General features: G+C 47.6%; 1 protein-coding gene across 3 annotated transcripts in view; it reads right to left on the bottom strand.

Moving 5' to 3' along the window:
* Window positions 1-809: 809 nt before the first annotated feature.
* Thbs2 (thrombospondin 2) overlaps window positions 810-16,353 on the bottom strand; it is a 31,443-nt gene continuing 15,899 nt past the window's right edge. For all 3 annotated transcript variants that reach the window (XM_013148976.3, XM_003466461.5, XM_023563642.2), the window contains 12 exons: window positions 15,432-15,559; window positions 15,205-15,357; window positions 14,197-14,415; window positions 13,058-13,165; window positions 11,954-12,113; window positions 11,091-11,209; window positions 10,299-10,533; window positions 8,888-9,115; window positions 8,233-8,504; window positions 7,573-7,670; window positions 6,086-6,225; window positions 810-2,890 (listed from right to left, as the gene is read on the bottom strand). In XM_013148976.3, coding sequence (XP_013004430.1) covers window positions 2,883-2,890; window positions 6,086-6,225; window positions 7,573-7,670; window positions 8,233-8,504; window positions 8,888-9,115; window positions 10,299-10,533; window positions 11,091-11,209; window positions 11,954-12,113; window positions 13,058-13,165; window positions 14,197-14,415; window positions 15,205-15,357; window positions 15,432-15,559 — 1,868 coding nt within the window. In that variant the 3' untranslated portion in view covers window positions 810-2,882. The remainder of the gene's footprint in view (window positions 2,891-6,085; window positions 6,226-7,572; window positions 7,671-8,232; window positions 8,505-8,887; window positions 9,116-10,298; window positions 10,534-11,090; window positions 11,210-11,953; window positions 12,114-13,057; window positions 13,166-14,196; window positions 14,416-15,204; window positions 15,358-15,431; window positions 15,560-16,353) is intronic.

Genomic DNA, 16,353 nt, shown 5'->3' with positions numbered 1-16,353 from the left:
CTCAGTCCAGCCAGAACTCTGTCCTTTGGTGTTTTATTTCTAAGCTTCTCAGAGACTCCCTCATTTATGCAAAGTGTGGGACTCTCTGCCGCCCTCCTGGTCAGGGGCCAGAGTCCTGTTCCACCACATGGACACCCTGTCACCTCAGAAAGCCCTCCTCCATCCATCACTGCCCAGCCTGCCCATCCCATCTGACTGCAGTGAGATACTTGTTTCCCTCCCTCCCTCCCTCCCTCCCTTCCTCCTCCTCTTCCACCTCCTTCTCTCCATTCTCCTTGTCTCTCTTTGCCTCGTGCTCTTTTTTTCCCCTGTGTTTGACTGACTCACCGCAATACTCAGAGTTCCCTGGTCAGCTGGGGCTGCTGCTGCCCTCCCCAGCAGCCCTCCGCCCCCACCTGGGCAGTCTGGTTGTGTGCGAAGAGCTGACCTGCTCCCCGTCTGCCAGGCCTTCATGCAGCAGGCTAAGGAGAGACCCTGCTCTCTCTGCCTGTGTGAAAGATTGCACCAGGGGTGTCTGCCAGGGTCACGGCAGGATCCTCTCCCCTGGCTGAAAGTGAGAAGCCAAGCGAGTGGGACTTGCCAAAGGAGGCTGTGCAGCGCACAGCAAGGCCTTTGGCGGTAGAGACCAAGATGATAGCGTTGCTCTCTCCCAGGACCTTGGATCTGTTCTCAGTCTCTGGTGGGACAGCAACCAGTAACTAAGTGGTGTGCTTGAGACCTTTCCGGAGGCAAAACATCTTTCTGTTTGGAATTTTCTCCCTTCCCCCCAGCAGAAACCCTGCTAATTCCTTTTAAAAAAGGGAAAGCGATTCATTTATAGAAAACCTTTTTATAATTTATTTCCTGTATTAATCTTCAAAGTATAAAAATGAGGTTCTAGCTAAATTCAGGGTCTCAGTGGTGAAATTTTGACCATGTGAACAAATAAATAAATATTTACAATCTTTGGCAAAACAAAGCTTCATTACGCTAAATGAGAAACTTGTTTAAAAAAAAACAAATAATTTACAAAAAAAAAAACTATGGTACATTCTAAGTATTCACATCATCACCCCCATGGTACTGTTGGACCAAACGCCCCCAAGACAGAGGCCTACGCACTCTTCACAATTGTCACATTTAATGAAGTCTCCCAACCCTTTGCTGGCTATGGGAATACAGTTCCACAAAAATGAGAAGTGAAGCAAACCAAGAGTACCAACCTCAAAGGAAGCAAAAAATAATTTTATCAAAATGAAATACTCTGGAAGTTAAGACAAAAGTTATGGGTTCTATTTGACCTAGAAATGTAGCACAATTATGAGAGAGAAGAGAGATTGGTCCCATGTCAGACAGACAAGACAAGCTTCCACTAACCCCTCACGTGCAGTAGGACAAAATAAAAACTGCAGACAGAGAAGCTCAAAATCAGACTTGAATCAGACTTGTGTCTGTTCCTGTGATTGGTTATTGGGTGTGCTGACAAGATTATTCTTCAGCATTCAAATTTTAAAAACTATGTACATCAGATAGATAATAGTGGGAAAAAACTGTACTAAAATCACTAGCAACAGAATATATTAAGGTTTCATTATGAAGTCGTCAATATTATTTATTTGGCCTATTACATCTTACAGCAGGCTTTATCGTGACAACATAGTATTATAAAGCCTTGCGTTTCAACAGGCAGATGCTTTGTGGTAACTGTATCTTCATATTATTATATCCTTGTTACATGTTTATTTCTAGAAATTACACTACATATGTGTTACTTAGCATGTTTAAAATAAGTTATTGGTGAGTGGAGCTGCATTCTCTGGTCTTTTTAATAAATATTAACAAAACACATAACTCGAACCTCAGAGAAATGTGTTCCTACATTAAGTAAAAGCAAACTTTTCCATAGCTTCCAAAGCCTAGAACAGGAACAAGATGCCAGCATGCACAGCTGTCTTGTTTATCAGGTCAGCTGCTCTGCAGGAACTGAGATCAAGAAAGAAGCCCCAAGCAAACATCCCTGTGGTCAGGCTGCAGAGCCAGAGGACCACTGGCCGGGAGAGAAAGCTCACAGCCCACTCAGCAGGAGCAGCTGGCTGACATGACCCTTGTCACTCTGCTTGCCTTTCCCTCCATGGCTGTGCCAAGCCTGCAGTGGGGTCACGAGAGCTCCTCTGTGCAGGGACCTTCTCTTTGATAGAGCTCCATCTCTGTCAAACATGAGGCTCCTATTGTGGGACAGGAGGAGAAAGGGGAAGAAATTGGCTTAATTCTCTAACTACTTTCTCTGCTCCATTGAGTCGATCTGTATTTCCCAGCATCCCGTATTGGGCCACAGAATCACGTGACAGTTATTTCCTAATCCTGTCCTTGCTGTGGCATTGCTTCAAGCTCTGCTTGACCCTTCCTTATGGTTGACCTGAAGGACGTGTGTGTTATGTGAAACAGCACTAATCCAAGAATAGTGAAAACATTAAGCACTGAAAATAGCTGAGCAATAGTTTCCATGCTTAATTTATAATAATGGCTTATGCACAATATTCCCTTCAACTTCATATACATATAAATACAATAAGTAATTACATTTCACATGTAAACATCATTCTTTTTAAACAAACAAGCAAAAGGAATGCAATGTCATGCCCAATTTTCACTCCACACAAAATCTCCTCTGTCATCAAACTTTTCCAGTAGAAGGTTAGATGTGCATCTCTGGGTTCCAATCATGGTTGTCATCTGAAGGCACTTGGACTTGGGACTGATGAAGGAGCTGAAGAACCACTCAAAATCAAGGTCAAGGAGCACTGAGTGCCACAAAAGAGAGAAAATCTACAAGTACCGGGGTGCACTGAGATGTCTAAGTAACAGCCTTTGTAGCACATTTCTGGAAATCCAGCACGGCTTATCTAGACATCTAAAAGAAAAGCAGTAAACAGAATTAGGGGGGCTGAACCATGGGGCTTGTTGTACTGTTTCACCTATAACCTGAGTATCGTTTAACTAAAACTGACAACAATTGGCAAGCTCACTGGCTGATGAAAGTATGGAAGGGTAGAAGGAAGGAAGGCAGAATGGAAGAAAGGAAGGAAAGAAGGAAGGAAGGGAGGGAGGAGAGAGGGAGAGAGGAAGGGAGGGAGAGAGGATGAGATGATAGAAGGATAGATGAGTGGATGAAAAGTTAGTTGAAAGGATAGATGGGTGGATGGATGAATGGATGATTGCACGGATGGATGGGTGGATGGATGAATGGATGGTTGCACGGATGGATGGGTGGATGGATGAATGGATGGTTGCACGGATGGATGGGTAGATGGATGAATGGATGGCTGCACGGATGGATGGGTGGATGGATGAATGGATGGTTGCACGGATGGATGGGTGGATGAATGAATGGAAATGGAAATGGAAGAATGGAATGATTCAGGGAACGATGGATGGGAAATGAATGGAATGATGAACTCAAGGAAAAATGGGTGGAAAGATGGATAGATGGAAGGGCAGATGAACAAATGGAAGGAAGGATGGATGGACAGAATGATGAGTGGAAATATACAGATGGACTGATGGGTGATAAATGAAAGAATAGAATAATAGAAAGGTGGGAAGACAGATGGGAGGGAGGAAGGGGGAAAAAGAAGGGAGAAAGAGAAGGAGGGAAAGAGGGAGGGAGGGATGATGGAAGGAAAGATAGAAGAATAGATGGGATGGTGAATGAATGAGTGGACTAGTGAGTGGAAATACAGAAGGGCTGATGGTTGGATAGACGGAAGGATGGATGGAAGGACAAATGAAATGATGGAAAGGCAGGAAGATGGAAGATGGATGAATGCTTTGGATTGTGGGTAGATGGAAATATGATTGTATTGAAATGCATTCTCACAAAAGGTAGAATGAAGCTTTATGATTTGCAATGTGTGATTTTTGAAAATCAGATCTGAAACTCACCTGTAGAAAACATGGCATTAGAGAAGGTGAGAGTACAACTGGATTATAATAGTTTAATTCAAATACACACCTAGAAATATAACTAAAATGAAACTCTTCTATCCCTATCCCTCTAAGAAGGGATAAATATACAGTAATCTATAGAATTTAGTAGAGTAAGAAGTACTCTGTAGATAATCAGAAAGCGTTCATTCGGCACACCACTGTCACAGATGTGTGGGTCAGTGGAATGGAACGGAACCGAGAACACAGAAACCTTCCCAGACACATCCATCTATCTAATCTTTGAAAAGGAGCCAAAAGCATACACTGGAGGAAAGACGTCCTATGCAACAAATGGACTGGAAAATTGGCACCTGATTCCAAAAGTTTGACCCCTATCTTGCATAATGCAATAAACTGAAATCAAAATAGATCAAAGATCTAAACATTAAAACAGAAACAATAAACCTACTGGAAGGTAAAACGGGCAAAATACTTGAAGCTATAGGCATAGAAAATGATTTTTAAGCAAATCCAAACTACTCAAGAAGTGACAGCAAGAGTCAACAAATGGTTTTACACCAAATTTTAAAACTTCACAGAAAAGGAATCAATTGGTAGACAACTTACAAAATGGGAAAAAATTTTGCCAGCTATTTCTCAGACAGAGAGCTAATATCTAGAATATAAAAAGAACTTTAAAAATTAGACCATCTAAAATAAATCAGCAATCAAGAAATAAAAATACCCAATCAAGAGATGGAGAAGTCAAATGGACAGACACTTCTCAGAAAAGAAGTGCACATGGCCAGTAAACATACAAGAAGATGTTCAACACCTCTGGTCAACACAAGGATCCCATCACATCCCAGAAATGATGGCTACCATAAAGTCAGAGAATAAGAAATCCTGGAGAGGCTATGGTAAAAATAAAACACTACTATGCTGCTGGTGAGAATGTACGCTAGAACAACCACTATGGGAATCAGGTGTGGAGGCTCCTCAAGAAGCTAAAATTAGAAGCTCCATATGACTGAGCTGTTCTTCTTCTAAGGAATCTTCCCCAAAAAGCTTAGCATATCATTCTACAGCAATATGTGCATACTAACATTCATGCAGCACAATTCATAAAACCTGAGTCCTGAAAGCAGCCTGTCTAACAACAGATGAAAAGATAAAGCAAACGTGGAACTTGCATATAATGGAATACTGCTTGGCTAGAAAGAATAAACAGTGAATGAAAGAAAACAAAAAAACAGATCTCTTACAAATGCAAAGAGGTTTAGGAGACAGAGGGTGTGGGGAAGGGAAGGAACCAGAATTAAGCTATGCTGTGTATAGGAAGCTAATGGTTCTGTAAACATTATATATTACAAAAATGAAGTAAGATTAATAATAGCAAGGAGGAGGAAAATGGAGGAAGAGGATTTAGAGGCCGAGGGAGGAAGATACTGTAGGTAAGAAGGAGAAGAAGAAGAAGAAACAAACTATTTTATGTACTGGTACCCACTCCCCAAGATAAATGTAAACTTCACATGCTGCAAACACGTGCTAATAACAAAAATGGGGAAATAAAACTCCCAGGGAGAGTAAAGCCTGAAGTACACAAACACAGCACATAGAAATGAGAGCCTTTGAGTTCTGATGAGAACCACCGTAAGCAACTTAGTTATTGCTTCCGATTCATCTGCTTCTTAGCTCCTTTCCTCCTATCTGTCCTCAATTTCAAACTCAATTTAAGCTAAGATTTCTAAACTCTAGAGAATCCTGATAGACCAATCCAATTTATTTTCTTTTCTTATTTTCCCTTCAGTCTGTCACAACATCAGTATTTGGAAATTACTTAAAGCCACAGTTTAATATCCAAAGGCAGCATAAAATTCACCACTCCCGAGTTCATGCAATTCGAGGCTCAAGTCGCAGTGTGATTTAGAAATGAGAGACTTCTGTAATCTTTTCAGACTAGTATTAAAATGTCTCATAGAAATAAAGCTTTCAAAAAAGTGAAAAAGAAAGTGTTCTCCCAAAATCATTATTTCAATTTGAAACAATAAAGAAACAAACCAAATGAACTCTGAGATGTCCAAACACAACCTCTAGGAAGACACACGGGCTTACACCTGGGGTCCCAGTCCAGCTCACAGGAGGGCAACCCAGAGGGCAATCTCCCCCCACCACTCACCTCTGCACTCGTACTTGAGGTCCGAGAAGTAGACCATTTCTTGAGAGAAGACAAACAGACCCAGTCTCCCGCCAGAGTAGGTTTGGTCATAGATTGGTCCCGAGTCAGCCATGACCTGCTTCCCTTCATACACCAAGACTCTGAAAACATGGGCATGGGGGAGGAAGAGAACTCAAATCTGGGAAGCACGTTAACCAGGGCTGCAGGCTTTACAGGTCATGCAGGATTCCAAGCGGACCAAAAGGGATCTAGAATTCCTGGTGCTAGGGATGGAACCCAGGGCTTCACACACATTAAGCAAGCACTCTTACCAAGCCACACTTCCGGCCAGACACAGAGGAGTATGAACCACACACCCTGCTCAGGCTTCTGAGGCCTAGCTGGGCCTGACCTCCCTCACAAGCCTTGCACGGTGCTCTTTAAGGGCTTCCTTTCCTTCCTCTAATCCCTACCACTCCATACTAAGGAGTACAGACAACTGCTGATGCCACTTGCAGCAGTGTCTGTCTTTAGGAGCCAAGGAAGAGGATGGATGGTGAGAGGCATTTCTTAGCGGCCTCTGAGACAGGCTCCCTTCCTCTTTCTGGGCACAAGCCCTTCCCACAAGCAAAGCTTTGTGCGGACAGGAGTCCACTCTCCCGGCCTGCTCAGCATGAAGCAGGAGCACTCCATAAGAGGATGGAGGGGGAGCAGAGGGAAGAAGGAGAGAGGGAAGATGGAGAGCAAATGGATCTCATAAGTCAACAGATGGAACCCATCCAAGGGACATTACACACAACTCACTCACACATTCTATCTGCAAGAACCCCACACCCCTGGCATCTCTAAAGAAGCCAGGTGAAGTGGTCACATGTAAAACCTTGGGTTCAATCCCCCAAGAAGTACACACACACACACACACACACACACACACACACACACACACACGGAGAGAGAGAGACAGAGGCAGAGCATCCAACTGGTACAATAGAATCTTACCAACTTTTTGAAGGATGGAAAGAGAGGGCAGGGGAGGGGAGAGAGGGAAAAGAAGAGACTTTAAATTGTTCTGATTTTGTTTTAACCAAAATCTATTACAAATGCTATTAGGCCAAGGCCACAAAATTCTTTGGCCTGATATCCATGAGAGTTTTATTCACCTATGTGACTTCAAACCCAGTGACCCAGACATCAGAAACAGCCAGGATCTGAGCGCAGGTGGGTTTGGCAAAAACGCAGTGACTCCACTGTGGCTTCCATGACAACCCCACAGCGCTCCTCAGGAAGAAGCCTGCCACCTCCATGCTCCCTTAATGAGACAAACTGTGCTCTCTCCTTCCCAGAAGTTTTTAATTTTAAACATTGTGAATAGCAAAGACGCAACATAGAAAAAGAAAGGCATTAAGAATCCAGAAGAGGACACCAAAGTCAAAATTGCTCTGTTAAACCCCAAACTCTCCATGGGAGCCATCGCCAGCACAAAGGTAGCTGCTTTGAGCTGTGCTTACCTCATGTACCCCGTCTTAGGTCTGTGAATCAGATGCCACCGGTAGGCAGTGTAATCCTTCCAGCCAATGTTTTTGGGATCATGCCACAACGTCCTCACCTGGGGAAAAGGCATCACCTGGAGTCATTGTAGCCCAAATGTCCACCATGGCCTCACACACAGGGTGGAAACGGACCGTGACTCTGCGAGGTCACCCTGCGTCCAGCTGCCTGGCCCTCTGACATGCCCTCCACTGGACACAGCACTCAAAGGCTCTTAATCGCTCCCACTCTGCTCTGAACTTGCCAAGCACTGTGTAATATCACCATGAATGCATCACTTGGCTGTGGTTCAGCTCTGAGAGCAGCCTTTGGCCAGACACAGGGTTTGGGATCAGGACCACAAGCTCCTTTGACCCATGACTGTGGCCAAAGCTTGAACTTTGTGGGCAAAGCTCTCCTTGTCATTAGAGCAATATAGAAATATGTGTAATCTGCAAGATATATTTTCCAATAGTGTTGATAGAATCACAAGGCATGCCTTTAATAAAACAGGTGCTCCATAGCAATAATGTAAATGACCACCGCCTGAGTTAGAGCCCCTGGCAACAGACAGATGCCCTCTATGGGCTGAGCTGAGGGCACACAGCAGTGCCCAGGGGCATGGCAGCTGCCAGCCTCACCTGCCCCTCCGTGTTCCCCGTGTGCCACAGTGCGTTCCGCAGGTGCTCTCCAGTGCCCGTCGTGGAGTTGACCACCTTGAGCGACACCCCTGAGTAGCCATAGGCCCGGCTGGGCTGGTCCTCCCAGTAGGTCTGGGTCACCTGCTTCCACATCACCACATAGAATCGGCTGCTGGACTGGTATCCAAAGACGAAGCCTGCATAGTCATCATCCCGGTCTGTGTTCACGTAGAATGTGCCACTGAAGTCCACCGACCCAAACTCGTCAAAACCTGGATGTAAGGGATGTGTGGTCACAACATCAGCGGGACTCTAGGGGGCCCAGACTGGCACCTGACCATGGGAAAGTGGTTTCTTTTCTCATCCAACCCACATTCTTTACGGAGAGAACAGTGTATTTAAACCCAACATAGACAGTCACATTGTCTGATGTACCATGGAGTAGCCACAGTCCACGCAATGAAACAGCCAGCCAAGGGTGACTCTTCAGAGGCAGACACAGGCTTCTCCGAATTCTACTACAGAGTTCATGTAGGCTGACAGTCTCCCACACAAGAAAGGCTGGAGTGCTACAAATTCCCACTGATTGCATTTGCAAGGACCCGCACACCTCGGTGGTCACTGGGGGGCATCTCCTGGGATATCACAGGCTTACCTACAGCGATGCCAGGATCTGAGTTTGCTGTCTGAACCAGCTCCTTGCCTTGGTGACGGATGACCCAATTGGGATCGATCTGGGTGGTCCCTTTGGGGTCCAAGGGAACCATCTGGAAGTTCCTGAAGTCAGTCTCACTGATGGCATTGTTTTCAGGGCACACATCATCGATGTCTGGTACATTGTCATTATCAAAGTCTTCTTTACAAATATCACCCCGCCCATCACCTATTTTAAAAGAACAAACAAAAGCCAGGAGACAAAGTGTGTGGCTTACCATTTGCCTCCATAGTGTGAGCCCCAAGAGCGCTTGGTCTGAAGCCAGCAGCTGAGTCCTGGCAGTGACATACAAGCGGATGCTCTAGTCTCTGAGCATCCATCACAAGTGCTCTGAGCAGTCTCTGTCTGCCGTGCCATCCTGCGGCTGCTCATGACCAGCACTCAGCCAGGACCACAAGCTGAAACCCTCAAGAACCACTGCCCCCTTGCCCTGAGGGAAGAGACCTGTTCCACAGGGTCCCACTGAACTCTTGGCATTTAAAACTCTTACACTGAGCTGGAGGAACTTGGACTCCCTCTGGTAGGAGCCCTTCTGGCTGGATCCTCAGCTGGGCTGTGGCTGGATGGGCCACATGTCACTAGTTTGCAGAGGGTGGACCATGGACTGGTGTGGTCAACCTGCCCCCGCCTGTTTACTTGTTTCATAGGAAAGAAAAGATACCAAATCTCACTCCAAGTTTGACATCCTGATACCCAAGTACTTTTCACACTGATTTCCTTCTCTTCAATATCACATCCCTTATTGTGTGAAGGCACAGGACCACCTAAAAAGACTTTTCGAAAACTCTGAGACCCTTTCCTTTGGGAGCCCCCTTACCCATCGAGCCTCTGTAGAAGCTCTGTTCCCCTGATCTGCTCAGCCCAGCTTGGCATTTTCCCATCGGACCTCAGCGAGACCTTCCCATGCTCCTGAGTCTGGTTGGCTCAGCCCCAAAGATTCCTGATCCTCATCCACTAAGGGACCTGGACAGAAAATCTGCTCTGACAGCTATCTATGCACAGCCCCAGAGGTCACAGAGCGCTCCTCAAAGATATGGATCTGCAGGGAGGCATGTTGACCCCACTTATTCATGCGGTCCTTCTCCTTATGCTCACACTCCCCCTAGTCTGTGTTCTCTGCCCCCAAATCCTTCCTGTGTCCTCTCTAGCCTAATTCACCCGCATTTTCTAAGGGATTGTTAAAGCTCTAAAAATTACATAGATGCTGGATTTTTCTTTATCCCGATATGTGTAGACAGACATCACAAGATACCTATGGCCAGGTGAATAATGCACAGACTGAGGGGCTGGGCAGGTAGGAGTCCCTGTGCCCAGGGCGCTCACATGGATAGAGTTGAGGGAGGGCACCCACCATCTGAGTCCTCCTGGTCAGGGTTGGATACCAGCCGGCAGTTGTCCCTGTCATCTGGAATCCCGTCATTGTCATCATCAGGGTCACAGGCATCACCCTTGCCGTCATTGTCATGGTCCGCTTGGTTGGCGTTGGAAATGTAGGGGCAGTTGTCTTGGTTGTTCTGGTGGCCATCATCATCTATGTCTTCATTGTTATCACACTGGTCTCCCACAAGGTCATTGTCCAGGTCCGTCTGAGAAACAGAGCCAAGGGAAAGTCGGGTAAGCCCCTCTCTAAGGATGTGCCCAGCCGAGCTGGCCCAGCACCCCCAAAATTCTCAGAGAAGAAGCACTGGGCAAAGCTTGCTCCACTGCCCTCACCAGCACCAAGCCAGACTCCAGCTCAGATCTTCCCAGTTTGCTACCTCCCAGCAGGAGGTGCCTTACTCAGGGGACAGTATGGTCCCCTCACAGGAAAGAGTGAGCAGGATACAGGGCAGTCTCTGTACATAGCTTCCAGGGTGCTCCTGGGAACCCTGTGGCAGGTTTGCTCTCCCTGTCTCTTCCACAGCACTTGGGGGTGAGGCGAACGCCTGTGCTCACATCAAGGAAACACTGAGTGTGACATGGAGATGCAGCCTCCTTATCCAGAGCAGGCTGGCCTAAGGCCACTGAGATGCCAGAATGGTGCTGAGAATTAGGATAAATAAAACATTAAGTCTTGGCCAAACCAATGGGAATCCCAGAGCGCATCTCTATGTAGTTGCTGAGGACCCACACCCACCCTGTTCACTCACAAGCTCCCTGTTACCTGATCAGGATTGTGCATCAGGGGGCAGTTGTCACAGTGGTCACCCACACCATCGCCATCCGTGTCTCTCTGGTCAGTATTGTAGACGTAGGGACAGTTGTCTCTTTCATTGAAGACGTCTGTGGCATTCAGGGAAAGCAGCAACAGGCTGGGTTTAGGAAAGGGTTATTGCTTTTCCTGTGGTGCAAACAATATAGGGCCAAACTTTTGTGTAATAATAGCTAAAGAAACTATGTCAGATTGTGAAGGTGGTCCAATTTGTGGAAGAGGAGACAGGGGAGGGAAGAGCAGCTGCTGCCTAGGCAGGGCTTTCCTGGTCCCTGAACTCCTTTAGACCTTAGGGCTCCATCCTAAAAGCCAGCAGGTCTTGGGTAGTGTCAACTGCAGTGGTGGCAGAGGTCACAGGGCACATCTACACCTTCCACCAAAGGGAGAAGCTTGTCAGTGACGATGCAGAAAAGGAATGGAGCTAGAAATGTCCCAGGTCCCCAAAAGGTCCTCTGAGATCTTTCTCAGAGGCACTTTGACCTAGCAAGGGTTCAGGGTTCTTGGGGTTCTGGACAGAAGATGCCTTGCAAAAGATACTATGAACTGTATGGAACCAGAGATCTCTAGGCTGCATATGGAGAGGAGACACAGCCAGGGGCCTCAGTGCAAACCGAGCTACTCAAGGAACTGTTTCATCCCCGGTTGGCAGTTAGAGGAAGAACCTTCCCAAAAAAACTCAGAATAGAAGCCCTCAAGAATACACCCATGAAGTTGGGCTCAGAACCCCTCAGGTGCCAACCCCCAAATAATAGGCCCCCTGGACTTCCATCCACAGTGAGTTGGGGCCTCAGATGCAGCCCTGGAGGGCCACTGACCATCGCCATCAATGTCCACGGAGCAGGCATCTCCCTCGCCGTTGCTGTCTGTATCAATCTGAGCAGGGTTGTGCACATAGGGGCAGTTGTCACAGCGGTCCCCAACCTCATCCTTGTCATAATCAGACTGCCGGGGGTTGAACAGCAGCTGGCAATTGTCCTAAAGCCACAAGAGACGACTTAAGAAAGGGCATGTGATGTCTGTGGAGTCACATAAAAAGGATTAGAATTTACAAGTTCAACACTCATAATAGACCAACATATCAGCGCAAAGGCAAAGAAAGCAAGGATCATCAGCCCTCACCAACATCTGCTGAATTCTCAATTTTCTAATTATTTATGTACCCGCTCTCTGCCTATGATTCCAAGGTGTCCCATGATGAAGATGACATTCCTTCTGCTTCACAGTGAAGTCAGAATGGGTGACTGTATGGATGGATGGATGGATGGATGAATGGATGGATGGATGGATGGAAGTTGGGTGTGTGAATGCCCTGAACAAAATCACAATGATCCACTTTTGCCGGGCTCACATTGGTGCCAACATGCAAAATTGTCAGTAGGTACCCATCAAGGCTAAGGGGAATGCCAATCCCTGATGCCTCAATTTAAGGAAGGGACATAAATAAATGTGCCCTTTCTACACAATTAGAAGTAAATCATACTGAGCACACTGGCTTGTAAAGCCCCGTAGGGGCCCATGCTCCAGTGGATATACTACTGCAAATGCCATGCTGTGTCTGTTCCTGCTTGGGAATCACTCACACACAGAAACACACTGAGATAATAGCACTACAAGGGCTGCTCGGTGCAAAATGCTAATCTCAAGTGGGCATGGTGGTTCACATCTGCTAACACCAGCACTTTGAGGGGCTGTGGATGAGTTCTAACCCATTCTGGAAAACTTACGGGCTTAGCAAGACTGTGTGTTACTAAGAAAATAGAAAACAGAAAAAGGCCTGGGATGTAGCTTGGTGGGAAGGCCTTGGGTTCGATCTCTAGTACTGCGAGAGGAAGGAAGGGGAGGGGAGGGAAGAGCAGAGCTGTCTCCCTGTGGCCTCTGCCCCTGAGCCCAGAGCAGCTGTCACAGCCACCTTGCCTTACCTTCTCATCCCTCACTCCATCATTGTCATCATCCTCGTCACAGGCATCTCCAACTCCATCCTTGTCAAAATCTTCCTGGCCAGAATTGGGGAGCTGCGGGCAGTTGTCCTATAATGACAAAAGACACAATCATATTAAAACATTCAGAAAATGTCCTTCTTCCCACATAAGGGTCAACCCAAACAGCAAGTATGGTGTCACAAGCATGAAGTGGGACATCAGTCCTCAGCAGGAAGCAGAGAAACAGGCCCATGCCACTGGTCCTATCCTAGGATTCTTGTCATCAGTGTCAGTGAACTGAGATAAAACCACTGTGTCCTGAGCCATGATTGGAGGAAATCTGTGACTCCAACATGCTGTCACCAAATGAGGGAGCACACATGGGGCACAGGAGGAAACTAGACAACTAGAGTTGCCTGTTGTTTAGACCAAATGCACTCTTCCCACGTTGGTCCTAGTCCCTTGCCAAGATGTAGACCCAGAGTGTCCCCTAAAGACCCAGATATTCAAGGCTTGGTCCCAGCCTCTGGCACCACAGGGAGAGAGAGGTACAGCCTTAAGGAGGTGAGTCTATAGGGAGGAAGTGAGGTTCCTAGGGGTGCTCTTGGAGAGGACACTGGGACCCAGCCCTTCCTTTCTCTCTGTCTCTGCTTCCTGGTTGCCATGAGATGAGCAATCTCCTCTGCCCCATGGTCCTCCATGTTGTGTAGAAAAGTTCGTATCAGGAAAGCAGCTAAGCAAGCTCCTCCAGGAGATCCCATGGTCACAGGAGAACCCATAGCACCACACAACAGCACTCTTCCTCTCCAGGTGTCCTTCCTATGCTGGCAGCAGTCCTCAGGGGGGGTCACCTACACTCAGCACCATGCTGATTCGGTTCAGCTAGTGTTTGAGTTGACCATCAGTTTCAACCCACCACACTCACCAATGGCCTAATGGAGCCAAGGGACCACAGACTGAACCCTCTGACTACAAAGCAAAGTTGATCTCTGGCTTGCTAAGTTGGTTAGCTTGGGTATTTTAGTACAGTGACAAAAGCTGACCAACTCGTCCTGACTGAGAGGACTCTCCACTGTGGGAGGAAGCTGAGTAGGGGCTGTGTTGGTGCAGATCTGAATCCTCTGGGTCTCAGGCCTCACCTTGATGCAGTGGTAGGTAGCATTGGTGGCACAGACCAGGTTGCTGTTGGGCCAGCCGTCCAGGTCCGAGTCCTCCCCGCAGATAAGCCCATCGCCTGCATAGCCTATCTGGCACTCGCACTTGTACATGGGGTCGCTGAAGTGGCCCAGGTAGATGCACTCCGCATGCCGGTGGCAGTTGTGTGTCTTGTCCTTACAAGGGTTTTCAGGCTCGCACACCTGGGGGCCCAAAGACACATGGGTCATGGGCTGGAACACACAGGATGGGCTGAGATGAAGCACAGGAGTAACCCCAGAGGGGAAGGGGAGAGTATGTTCAGGTGCAAGTCCAACAACTGAGAGCTCTATTCCTTTGGGAAGTGGTCCTGAGCAGTCTACTGTAGTCCCCGAGCTGTGGGAAACATTTCTGAGCAGCTTGTGAGTTAGGGTGTGCTGTTCATTGCTATGGCTTGAACATGTCTTCGCAGAGCATGTGCAGAAATGTATACTAAGGTGATTCAGGGCCCAAGGGTCCCAGGGTCCCAATCGTGCTGACTGCAAGTCCCGTGACTGCGAGCTCAGTCTGGGCCTTTCGTGCACTCTCTGCCCTCTGTCTCCCACCTGAGTGACACAATACGGGGGAGGGGGCCTCACCAGATCACCCCACCCCAGCTAGGACTTCCAGGCTCCAGAACGGTACAAATAAGTCTCTCTTCTTTATAAGCTACCTATAGATTGCTATAGCCACACAAAATTAACTAAAACCTTATCGACAAAGGAGAAAATCATGACACCAATGCTCACATACTGCTGCATGAAAACTCAGATCTGAATTCCTCCGAGGCCGTCGTGGGAGGGGGATGGATGGGGTTCAGGCAGCCTAGTTTGGGGAAAGGTAGGTGGCTCCCAAGATCTCACCAACAGTGCTACTAACCTCCCTCTTCCCTGTCCCACCTCCACTTCTCTGGGCTCAATTCACCTTTTTTTCCTTGCCTGTGCCAACATTCAAGGAAGGCTCATCTAGCTCACCTGCTTTTCTGTCTTGGCAGCCTCCAGGCCTACTGCAAAGGGCTGGGTGCCCTTGTAGCGTGGTGGGCAGGGCAGGCAGTGGAAGCCAGGCTGGGTGTTGATGCAGCGGGAAGCTTTGTTGGTAGAGAAGCAGATGTCTGCCACCACAGCACACTACGGGGACAAGAGACGTGAGCCCAGCCCTCTGATCCCCACAAGGCTCCACTGCCCACAGACGGGGAACCCACCTCGTCCAGGTCTTCACAGTGAGTCCCATTGCCCACGAACCCCACTGGGCAGGAGCCGCAGGACCAGGATCCATCCGGGAAGCTGTTACACGCGGCCCCAGGGAAGCAGGGGTTGGACAAGCACCCATCTGTGGGAGAGGCCGGCAGAGCTGAGGTCAAGGTGCAAGCAGCACCTGACCAGCTCAGCTCAAAGCATTGCAAAAGGAAGCTCATCCCTGTGTCTGTCACCTGCGCCGCCTTGTGAGGTGCCTGGGTCATGGAAACCTACTAATCATCCAAGAATTAGTCTACTGAAGAATTTGTAGCTGATTTGTTGTTAAGAGGGAGCTGGTCAAAAGAAGTGGGCCAAAGGGGGTGTGGCCTGGAAGGCACATCTTTCCCCCTGCCCTTCCCTACTCTCTCTCTGCCTGCTACCCCCATGCCAGGAGCTGTTTCTCCTCCGTGATGCCTGGCTGCCACACTACAATGCCTTGCAGCCTGCTGACTACAGACTCAACAAACTGTACGCCAAATAAACCTTTCTTCTTTACAGATGTGGTGCTGGATATTGTGCATCAGAGATGAGAAAGTAACTGAAACAATTTAGCAACTTAGTGAGACACTGTTTCAAAAGTAAAAGGATAAAAGCAGGCTGAGGATGTAGCTCAGTGCAAAGGGCTTGGTTCAATTCCCAGAACCAAAAAATAAAAATCAAAAGCGGGGGCCACATGCACACTGGATCCTTGCCTGTTCAGTGTCCACACTGTATTGCGTGTTTTCTGCTTTCAAATAAAAATTTGGAAGGAACAGAACACGAAGGCCAAAAGCGGTTGTCTTTATCTGGTGCAAACACATTTTTCTTCTCTGTTTGCATGTGTTTTCCACAAATGCTCACACTGTGCGTGACCATTAATCCTGACATGACAACTCCATTAGATTGGGA

Source organism: Cavia porcellus, unplaced genomic scaffold (assembly GCF_034190915.1).
Source record: "Cavia porcellus strain 051 isolate PalLab524CR breed Dunkin Hartley unplaced genomic scaffold, mCavPor4.1 scaffold_7, whole genome shotgun sequence".
NCBI lineage: Eukaryota > Metazoa > Chordata > Mammalia > Rodentia > Caviidae > Cavia > Cavia porcellus.
Note: the sequence above shows the minus strand (reverse complement) of the source record. Positions and strands in the feature narration are given on the sequence as shown.